Source organism: Macrobrachium nipponense, chromosome 46 (genome assembly GCF_015104395.2).
Source record: "Macrobrachium nipponense isolate FS-2020 chromosome 46, ASM1510439v2, whole genome shotgun sequence".
Lineage (NCBI taxonomy): Eukaryota > Metazoa > Arthropoda > Malacostraca > Decapoda > Palaemonidae > Macrobrachium > Macrobrachium nipponense.
Genome location: NC_061106.1, coordinates 42,886,645 through 42,898,306, shown reverse-complemented (window position 1 = coordinate 42,898,306; position 11,662 = coordinate 42,886,645). Strand labels below are relative to the sequence as shown.

Genomic DNA, 11,662 nt, shown 5'->3' with positions numbered 1-11,662 from the left:
ACATTCGACAATAATAACAATATTCTATTTCGAATATTAACGGTGTAATTCGCATACAGTAAATTATTAAAACACTTTTCAGTTGCAAATGTACAACCAGATATCCTTTATTTACCTCAAACTTACACAGCGTAACTATTTCAAGCCCGGGACGCAGTGTTACCATACAAAAACACCACTGGCGGATGGACAGATGAAAAAAAACAGAGTATAGTTAGTAACCTTGAGGTGTTAATGAGTCATGTCTACCAAATTTCGGCCAGCTACTATATATATTTTTTTTTTGGATCCCACTTATATATTGTTAAAGCTACCGATTCATTTTTGATTTTCACTATGATTCCCACACCAAAAATATAGTTTCCGACTAGCCTACATTTACTGTTAAATGCCAAGAAGGATAATCAACGTAAACCATGCATAGGCTAAAGTACAAGATAAGCAACCAGAAATTGTTATAAAGTGTTTACAACGCTGGTAAGTAATTAATCCATCACACCAAGCTAACTTTTTCAATTAATAGCCCTAGTCATCGGGCCAACGTATCAACATCGGTAAACATAGCCTATGGTAGGTTAGCGTCACCAAAAGTTTTTCACTTGCCTGCTAGTCTAGGCTAAGCCACTGGTTATTTATTTGTACCTAAGAATGTTGCGTAGCCTTTTATAGTGCTTCATTTCGTTTTCACCCATTTTAAGTAGCCCACGTCGTTTAATAACACCTAGCTATAATTACAATTGTCATACCTAGCATGGTTCAAAATGTGACACAGTAACATACCTAGGCCTATGACAGTTCATTGATGTTTCAGAAGAAACGTCGATTTAGTAATGTCCAGAATATGGTGATATACAGCAAGCACAGACTATCGTTGTATACATTCTCTAGACTCAAGGCTTTGGGGCGATAAAACTGCACTTGTAATATATTACGGACATGTACAGGGAGCCTTACAACTCATCACACACAGAGCAGACGTATTTGTTTACGTTCAAAGTCATAGTCAAACGAGCATCAAACGAGGGGAACGTTTTATATAACTAGATAAATACAAATTCACGTAAGTTTAATAGTATATTTAAACAATAAGAATTATAAATAGCAAATATATCATTATTTCCATTTTATAAATAATAAAAAAACCAGAACCTACCGTGCACGGACAGTCAGTTGTCTTTATAACCTCCTTCGGTGAAGTCAATCAGACGCTCTGCTTTCCAGAAGCCAGTGAAGAGTCCTAGAATTAATTTAAGTGCAAATACCTTCGCTGAAAGGACGTTTTAACAAACGGTTATCATGGTGTGTGCGCCGTCTAGCTAAAATCCACCCAGAACTGGCCAGCATTTAACCCAGGGCAGACTCCTCGAAAAGCAGAGTAGGATAGGCCTATGGATAAGGCGTCAGTGACAACAAGAGGCATAAGTGAGAAAATGTCAGTAGTGAGATATATACTTTATCAAGCTTATCATTATACGTTTGCTGGAATAATAAACTCATCATTACTAGCCTTGCTTTCTCAAGTTTCATGTGGATTTATGACAAGTGTATGCAACTATCTAGGCTAAATAGGTAGTGTGTAAAACACCACTTGTCTTTGGAGTATAGTTTCACGATATTGGAAAATGTAGAGTTGTTGGGTATACGGCCAAGAAACAGTTTAAAACATACAACTCATATACAACTCCTACCCACTTGGATTTTCAATCTTTTTCGTGACCTATTGACACTCAGAAGGCCTACAGTTCAGTAAGAGTCAAAAGGATTTCGTGCCAAGAGTGCCAGACATTCTGGGTGATGGACAATCCAAATACTGTCCAAGAGGATACCGTAAGGTCTTTTGCCATAAACGGAAAATTATTTACATTCTTACGCAGTTGATGTGACAAGAAGTGCTTGGGAATGTCACCATTTGTATATATATTCTTATATATCGATTCGTATAGTGTTGTAAACAGGATCATTCGCCATCTTGGGATATATGCCAGTGGTCCATCGGATTTCCCGCCATCTCGCTAGCAGGAAGGTATGGTTTTCCCTTTTCAACGCTTGGTATTGGGTAGATCTAGGGTACTGAACAAGAATTTTTAAGTAATATTTATTCGGACGACTGTAATTAATACCCCCGGGGCCAGTACTAAACACGGCGGTATTTCTACAGAAGCAGTCCGCACGGACTGCAAGGAACGTAACCGCGGATACGACATCCATAGGGATTGGGGCGTCCAATGCATATCGCCGTGTTTAGTACTGGCCCCTGGGGTGTTAATTACAGTCGTCCGATTTAATATTACTTAAAATTCTTGTTCAGTAGGTAAAACTGCATAGAAAACCCGCAACTGCCATAGTCTAGGCCGCCGCGAATAAGTATCCTAGATCTACCAAAAAAAGTACATAAAAAATGAAATTCCTGACCGTAAAGTCTATTCAGTGACTTTTTTTAAGTTTCGTATAAAGCACTTGTGATATTGGGGGATCAGCCTATGTAGTTGTCACACGATTTCTTTGGTCATTAGTGGACTCCGATACACCAGGTTGGAAAGGTATGCTGTACAGCCATACGTACATGTTTTCACAAACCGCAGATACCACAGACCATCAAATGAAATTATGTTTGTATGTGGAAATAGTAACGCAAGCCATAGGCCTATAGGTGTTCTGTAGAATTCAACCAACATACCGTAAATCCTTAGGTGTCAGTCAGGTAGAACATTGGAACCAAGGTCTATTACCGTGATCAGAACAAGCTTACCTGTTTAAAATCGAAAGTAATACAATCAAGAAACTGCTAAACACAAACAAACAAACGAAAACCTTTGCACGCTCTTTCCGTAATTGATTTTCTTGGGCCTCGTAGGATGCTTCTGTATCCAAACTAATTACAGTTGTGAAGAGGTTTCTTCGGGCATTTTTTTTTTTTTCTTCTCCCCACGACCGAGCCCTCGGGAGAGTTACGTGACTGACGAACACTGTCATTTACGCTCCATTATGGACATGCAGAGCATACTAATTCCCTCGCTGACATTTCATAAATCGCGAATAATCCTCGACGATGGTAACTGTTACAATGAATGAAAAAGATGATTCGTTTTTCTCGCACGAATGATTAAACTATGCGTCATATTACTTGTACTACATGCGTGGCAAACCCGTCCTTAGTCTAGGAGTATGTTATATAGAGTTGAGGCCTCGAGTTCATTTCGGTCTACTCGAGCCGCACCCAATAGTTATCTCAGCAACAGCTCTCAACTACAAATTATCGCTACTTTGACATAGACAGACCTTGTGTGGAAGCCTTCCAAACATCTTTTTACTTTAGTTCAAGCCGCGTAAGTGGTTAGTTGCCATGTAATCGCCAGAGTAATTGCGAGCAGATAGAATCGAGTCTTGATTGAATTGTTTGCAAATCGGTTAGTACTTGTTTTTAATTGTTTCATCGTGTGCAATTTAGCTCTGATTTTTGTCGTTTAACTTGGCCCACCTATACCTTTCGATATCCATTTTAGTATCTCTCCCTCCCCTTATTTTATTAGTTGGAACATCGCGAATAAATCGTTAAATGTCTGTAAGTTGTGTCTATTTTTAAATTAATAGTGCTTAAGAAAACAGAACTAAAAAGACTGTGGACAGATGTAGCTATTTTGACGTATGTTCATTGTTATTCCATATTTTGTCGTCGCTAACGAAACATTTTAAATGATTTGCATATGCAAATGATTAAGAATAGTGTTTTATTTAACTGTTACTGTTCATGAACGTTATATCTCGACCCAGCTTAAGATGCTGAAATCAAAGTAACTTATACATTAGACTTAAGTTTATTATCACTCGAGGGAGGTAAACTGGTGTACCACTTTCTCCAGTGTGACGAACCAGTTCGGCTGGATAGGCTAACTCTCTCTCTCTCTCTCTCTCTCTCTCTCTCTCTCTCTCTCTCTCTCTCTCTCTCTCTCTCTCTCTCCTTAAAAGAAAATAATTAAATGAACGGCTACTGTGTCTTGCCTATGATGTCATCCATATGCTTATATGCAGTTAGCACAACCAATTATTAGCCTAACACACGTCGACTGAAGGTGATAGCCATCTTAACAAAACCAGGCTGTATAGTGTTTTAATTTGTTCTCTGTTTTTCAGTGTTCTGCACCACGGTAATGAGACCGAATAGCAACCCAGGTACACGCAATTAGTCATTGTTAATTAAGTAAGCTCAGGGCTGCATCCGCGAAGGGAAATCCACCTTTGTTAGCCTGGCTTGCATCTCAGACTCGGTAATTGTAGGTTGTTCATTAGTTTGTAAGCCATAGTTGATACCCCACGAGCACTGTAGCCAGTGGTTGCGTCCGCAGGGAACGCTTTTAATGTTCAGTTTCTGTTTTGCTTAAGTCACCGAAATGTGGTTTGATCAAGTCTTGGATGTAACTAGTACAACAATACTCAGGCGTCTTAACGTTTGAGCGTCTGTCATAAGATGTTTTATATACGTGTATGATGGCTTGTAGACATAACTCTTCTTCTGTATTATTGTACAGAAAGATGACCCGATGAAAAGTTGTTTCAAAACATTTTTTGGACTAAACTTGACTAAAACTTAGATCCTTTTCATGGCATTTGCAGATGAAAAGCTGTTATGTACTAAAATCACCAGACGAAGTCGTATGAGCATACTGGCTTAAAAATTAATATGATTCGTGTAAAATTACTTCAGTTTCTTTAGATGTAGTCAAGGAGCTGGGATTGCAAATTAGTGTTACAAGTGCGGAAATTATTGTTGTTAGGGTTAAAATGATTGTAGGCTTAAAAAAATACCAAATGCGCAAGAGAGTAACTGCACTGTTACTCAGGTTTTATATCTCCGTTTCATTATTATTATCATTTTGTAGTCATTATTAATGTGCGATGCTGAAAACAAAACTTATATCTCGCATATGTTCCCGTCTCCTAAAAATAATCAAACATTGGTTGAATGAATTTAATGATTTTAAAAGTTTTACTATAGCAAATAATCGTTAGATCTGCGTTTCATCCGTCATGAAGGTTTTTATATTTCATTCGTTCAGACGCAAGGTTTTGTATCACTGATGGTTGAAAGTAAAAAAAAAAAAAAAAAAAGTTACGAAGGGCTGAAACTTAATTCGAGACTTGCAAAAATATTCGCGTAAGCAATGAATCACAAAAAAGAGGATGTGGAAATTATGAAGCACCTACCCTAACATAAAAGATTTAGCAAAAGAATCATTCATTTTTTTTAATACGCAGGGAACTACACGTTTAGTCACTGTCTAGGTCGAGATCCGTTTGGAGTTGGGCGAGGCGAGTATATAAGCTTTAATTACGACGTCGATTTGACAGCTCATACGCGCTGTGGAAAGAGGAGAGGCGTCCGCCTCGGAGAGAGAGAGAGAGAAAAAAAAAAAACAATTGTGCATTTTATGTTCTTATTGGAAGTGTGGATGGTTCAGTCCACCTGGATGAAGTGTAAATATTTAACGAACAATCGATAGCTCGCCTTGAATGTTTTGGGATTTAATTCAGTATAACATTAAGGCCTACTGTACTTCAATGAAACGCTGATTTAGGGCGATGGGTCTATTTTGACTGAGTATGCGAGTCGTGAATGTTTTGGGATTCAATTCAGTATAACATTAGGCCTATGCACTTAATGAAACGCTGATTTAGGCAGATGGGTCTATTTTGTGCGATTGTAGGAGTATTTTCTTCTCCACGGCTTCAGTGGCCTCGCCGTGAGCGTGTACAATATGTAGCATTTTTCTCTCTCTCCACCTTTTTAAATTTTTTTGTTTGTATGTGTGCCTGCGTGCATGCGTGGGTCTGCGGTGTCACCTTTGACCTGTTGTAGGAGGATGCGTGTGTGTACGACTTTTTGTGGGTAGATAGCGTAGGAGGGAGGTTGTCTGGGACACTTCTAGTCCCATGATGGACGATAAGGAGTATATTCATTTGTCGGTTTGGGACGATAGCTCTCCTCATGTGCTCTGAAGTAAGCGGACGAAATGAATGCGGAAGAGACTTTTGGTTGGCAGGAAAGGGGGCGTGAGCTATGTACAAGTCCAACGAAGGTCTCCTCCTCCTCTTCTTGCTCCTTACTTGCTTCTTCTTACTTCAGCGGTGGCGGAATCAGGTGCGGCATTAGTACTAGTTGTTTGTGGGGCGGGCATTAGTACTAGTTCTTTGTGGGGCAGTATTAGTACTATTGTTGTGGCAGTATTAGTAATTTGTTTGGTGGGGGCAGTACAGTACTAGTTGTTTGTGGGGCGGCATTAGTACTAGTTCTTTGTGGGGCAGTATTAGTACTAGTTCTTTGTGGGGCAGTATTAGTACTAGTTGTTTGTGGGGCAGTATCAGTACTAGTTGTTTGTGGGGCGGCATTAGTACTAGCTATTTGTGGGGTGGCATTAATACTAGTTCTTCGTGGGGCGGCAGTAGTACTAGTTCTTTGTGGGATATCTTGCAGCGTTTGGTAATAGCCTCCCCTCAAGCGTTTCAGGCAGACTGACGCCATATACATTCCCTCGTAATTGAAAGGCAACATTTTTGATGAATAAACAATTATTCTTCCTTTCGCTGTCAATGAAGACGACGCATTTATTAGCACCGCGGACAAAATCAAACATTGCTTTTTTTATTCTCGCTCCCTCCTGTGTAAACACGTCATCCGCGTTTGTTTGCGTTCGCCGTGATTTATCTCTTTATTTATTCTTTGTCTCTCCATCGCCATTATGAAAGCACTCGTGATGGTCGCTGGCTGTCAGGGATGTGGCTTCGATCATCACTTTCATCATTGTTTGCTTTCCTCGTTTATACTTCTTGCCCAGTGAAAACATTACCTTCTCCCCCTCCCCCAGTATCGAGGTTGTATAGTTGTTGTGATTCTCTCTCTCTCTCTCTCTCTTCTCCTCCTCCTCTCCTCGTTCCTCTCTCTATCTCTCTCCTTGTAATATCTTTGTTATACCTGGATTTCATTGAATGTTTTATTAATCCTTAATCCTCTCTCTCTCTTCGTCTCCGTCTCTCTCTCTCTCTCTTCTCTCTCTTTGCTTCCCCGATATACTTTGTTTACCTGGATTTCATAAAATGTTTGTATTAATCTCTCCTCTCCCTCTTCTCCTCTTCTCTCTTCTTCTCTCTCTTCCTCTTCTCTCTCTCTCTTCTCTCTTCTGCTATACTTGTATTAACTTGGATTTCATTAAATGTTTGTAATAACTCCATCTCTCCTTCTCCCTCTCTCTCTCTCTCCTCTTCTCTCTCTTCTCTCTCTCTCATATAATAAAGTTGTGTACCCTGGGATTTCATAAATGTTTTGTAATTGAATGCTCTCTCTTCTCTTCTCTCCTCTCATCTCTTCTCTCTCTCTCTCTCTCTCCTGATTTTTTCTTCGCCCTGATCCATATGCAATTACATTCTACAAGTTGTATGTCATCAAACTATGATTCAACTTCCGTTTTCAAATTATACGCACTGCAAATGCATTGTGCCAATTCCATGCAACAGTTCCCAAAAAGTGGCAGATATTGCAAAATATGCAAAATTATTATCATCGTGTTAATTACTGCAATAAGGAACTTTATAAACCGAATCCAAACGCGGACAATTGAATCTGCACCCACAAATTTGTCAATTAACGTTATCATTCAAAAACCCCCAAAACTGACTTAATGAACCTGCGCTTACAAGATTATGCTAATCTGTCCAGCGAGCCATATTGGGGCAGACTTGCCTCCTCCCAGATGATGATGATGACGTCATATCTGTATATGGGCCGGTTCTGGAGTGGTACGTGATTTTGGGGAGAGCGCAGGATACGCGCTCGTCTCTTGATGATGGGATCCTCCTGGTCTGCCGAAAGTGAAGGAATTTTTAGTGTGTCAGGTACGATTGAGATGGAATGAATCTTGGAGAAATGGATGATGTATTAATGATTACTTTGCTGTGGGTTGAGCACACGTCTTCAGAATTTATGTATTGGTTTTATACGTATTCGCTTGTGAGTATGATGTCATTTATCAGGAAGAACTGATTTTGTTTTATATATTTCCAAGAATAACTTGCTACTCCCATGCGCGCAAATGCACTACATTATATATATATATATATATATATATATATATATATATATATATATATATATATATATAATATATACATACACATATATATATATAATTATAATAAGCAATACAACTTCATAATAATAATAATAACTAATAATAATAATAATAATAATAATAATAATAATAATAATAATAATAATACCAGCGCTACTGCAAGAGGAATTATATATTTATAATATATATATTATATTAATAAATATATATATATATATATATATATATATATATATATATATATATATATATATATATATATATATATATATACGTATGTGTGTATGTATATGCATGTGAGTATCTTAATAATTAAACATACATGCGCATACAGCATAAGCATACATGCATGCAAGCAAGCAAGCATCCACAGGAACTTGTGAATAAGTGAGTAGGTGTTTACTGAATAGGAGAGCCCTTAGTCATTCAGACAGGCTCACTCTTTATACTTCTGTGCTGTTACCTAAGGACCATGAAATAATTCCTCTTGCATTAGCGCTGGAATTATTATTATTATTTATATAATATATATATTAAGTATATATTATTATTATTATTATTATTATTATTATTAGGAAAGTAGTTTTAATTTTCCATGTTATTTATTATTATTAAATTCATTATGATTATTATTATTATTATTTTATTTATTTATTTATTATTATTTTTTTTTTATCACAGTCCTCCAATTCGACTGGGTGGCATTTATAGTGTGGGGTTCCGGGTTGCATCCTGCCTCCTTAGGAGTCCATCCTTACTATGTGCGCCGTTTCTAGGATCACACTCTTCTGCATGAGTCCTGGAGCTACTTCAGCCTCTAGTTTTTCTAGATTCCTTTTCAGGGATCTTGGGATCGTGCCTAGTGCTCCTATGATTATGGGTACGATTTCCACTGGCATATCCCATCTTCTTCTTCTTCTTCTTCTTCTTCTTCTTCTTCTTCTTCTTCTTCTTCTTCTTATTAGGAAAGTAGTATTTTCCTGCTATTATTATTATTATTGTGTAATGAAAATCCACAACTATATAAGCAAAGACTTTCCAACACCTGTGGAACAAGGTGTTCGAAAGTCTATGCTTGCATACCTATATTGCACAGTAACATAGTTTGCTATACAATCGTGGATTTTTTATTGCGCAGATTGTTTTTCCAGGAGATTTTATTATTATTATTATTATTATTATTATTATTATTATTATTATTATTATTATTATGTTAAAGAGGATGGCAGCATCAGTGGAATTGATTTTATATATGATCTTTTCAATTCTTCTTATTCTCTTCTCATCAGGGATGATATTCGCTAATAGCTGGCTGATGTTCATACTCTGGTTAAGGAACATCGGCCAGCTATTAGCGAATATCAGCCCTGATGAGAAGAAAATAATAAGAAGAATTGAAAAGACCATATATAAAATCAATTCCACTTTACAAAACATGTTTGAGAATGGTCTCCTACCTTCATATATATTATTATTATTATTATTATTATTATATTATTATTATTATTATTATTATTATTATTATTATTATTATTATTATTATTATTATTATTAGAAGTAGTAGTAGTAGTAGCAGCAGCAGCAGCATTAGTAGTAGTAGTAGTAGTAGTAGTAGTAGTAGTAGTAGTAGTTGAAAGGTTTATATACTATCCTTTCACCTCGCAAATAAGCCAATTTATATCGCCCGGAATTCGTATTGTAAGTACGTTTCCCCGTGGTATTTGAGGCTCCATTGTTTCAGCAGACGAGCACCCAAAGGCCAAGGTGTTACGATTACATTTTTGAGAATTCCTTTCCGTGCCTTACTAATAGGGCCTCAGATCGACAGGTAACAGATAAGGTAATTTGGGTCTCGTTTGCGAAATTACTTACGTGACTGTTACTTTAATCACGTGGGATTTACTTATATTGCGGCATAACTTCTGATACACCAATACCATTCTTCTCGTATTTTGATACATTTTTTTTATTTTTATCTATTTATTGATTTATTCTATTTTAATAAGTGTTATCTCTTCTTTCTGCATTTCCCTTTACTTCCTCTCACTTCCTCTTAAACACCTTATTCTTTGGAAACTGTGGTTGGCTTGTTCCGTATGAATAGGTTTCATCTACTGTATAATAATAATAATAATATAATAATAATAATATAAATATAATAATAATAATAATAATAATAATAATAATAATAATAATAATACTTCTTTAGTCTCCCCGGTCAGTAAGGGCCTCAAACCTCAATAATAATAATGATTATAACATTGCTGCACGAAATGAGGTATTGATGTATTGCAATATTGTAAGAAATTGATAAATTGTTATAAAAGGTATAGGATATATTACTGAAATATATCCTTTCACAAAAAGAGAATATTCTGATAGCAGCATTCCTTCGATAATGTATAATGGCGTTATTGTAACTTAATAATCTGATATATATACACAACATGAAGGCACGAACTACACAGTTGTTATTTCCATTCAGATTGCGATGAGAACATCCTAATAACTATAGTTGGTTCACCTAAGGTAGATTCTTGGGTGAGCCCTATGCCTGCGAGAAGTTTGTTTGGCGGCCTCTGATTGGCTGGGAGCTGCCTAGCTCCCGGTACCAGCCAATCAGCGGTCGCCAAACAAACGTCTTTTAAGCATAGGGCTCATCCAAGAATCTACCTTAAGTGAACCAGCTATAGATGGGTGACGGTCCCGTAACATCTAATACCCGGTCATTTCTTTGCCATGTTTCCAGCCGTTGATTTTGAATTTTATATCAAGAGGCGACTGTTCTGTTATGTCACAAATATGTTCATTGATCTCTCAGTTACATGGAATTCCATCCTTCTTCAGACACAGGATGAGTTGACGAAGGAACCCCATTCAACTATCCTCCGTAGGGGGGTTAGTGCCGTCAGTGCACCTCATGCCGGGCACTGTAGGCGCCGCTTAAGGTTTTTGCCGCGTGGCTTCGGTCCATAGCTGCAACCACTTTCATTCCTTTTACTGTACCTCCTTTCATATTATCTTTTCGTTTTACTCTCCACCCTCTCCTAACAGTTGATTCATAGTGCAACTGCTTTGAGGTTTTCCTCCTGTTACACCTTTCAAACCTTTTCGCCGTCAATTTCCATTTCAGCGCTGAATGACCTCATAGGTCCCAGTGCTTGGCCGTTGGCCTAAATTCTATAATCAACTCAACTCAACCCTTCAACTATTCTGCAGTCCTAGTCATCGTTATTCAATCAAACAGCGGCCGATTCTCCTGGACCATGATACTGCCAAACTTAAGCTCTCTGGCCCAGCTGTGAGCTTAGAGGCGGTTCTCACAAAGGGAGCTTTGTTGAAGCTTTGTTTACTGTGAGCTCATTAATCACACTCGGCGATTGTTCTCGGGGTCCTGCCGTGACACAAATAGGAAGTGGGGGTGGTGGGCTGGAGGTGGGCGTTTCCTGGGGTTCAGGGGTAGATAAATGACGTTTTAGGGGGTTGGAGATGGAGGGGGGGGGGGCGATCCTCTATTCACGTCTTCTTGTGCTTTCACCTAA

The 11,662-nt window shown here is 37.8% G+C and overlaps 2 protein-coding genes across 3 annotated transcripts in view; one reads left to right on the top strand and one right to left on the bottom strand.

Annotated features, from left to right (window-relative positions):
• The first annotated feature begins 1,196 nt into the window (after window positions 1-1,196).
• Window positions 1,197-11,662, top strand: part of LOC135214976 (cytosolic endo-beta-N-acetylglucosaminidase-like) — a 97,341-nt gene continuing 86,875 nt past the window's right edge. For both annotated transcript variants that reach the window (XM_064249479.1, XM_064249478.1), the window contains exon 1: window positions 1,197-2,023. The gene's annotated coding sequence lies outside the window, so the exon portion shown is untranslated. The remainder of the gene's footprint in view (window positions 2,024-11,662) is intronic.
• LOC135214710 (integumentary mucin A.1-like) lies at window positions 6,206-6,547 on the bottom strand. Its single transcript, XM_064249041.1, has one exon. The coding sequence runs from the start codon at window positions 6,545-6,547 to the stop codon at window positions 6,206-6,208; it is 342 nt and encodes a 113-aa protein (XP_064105111.1).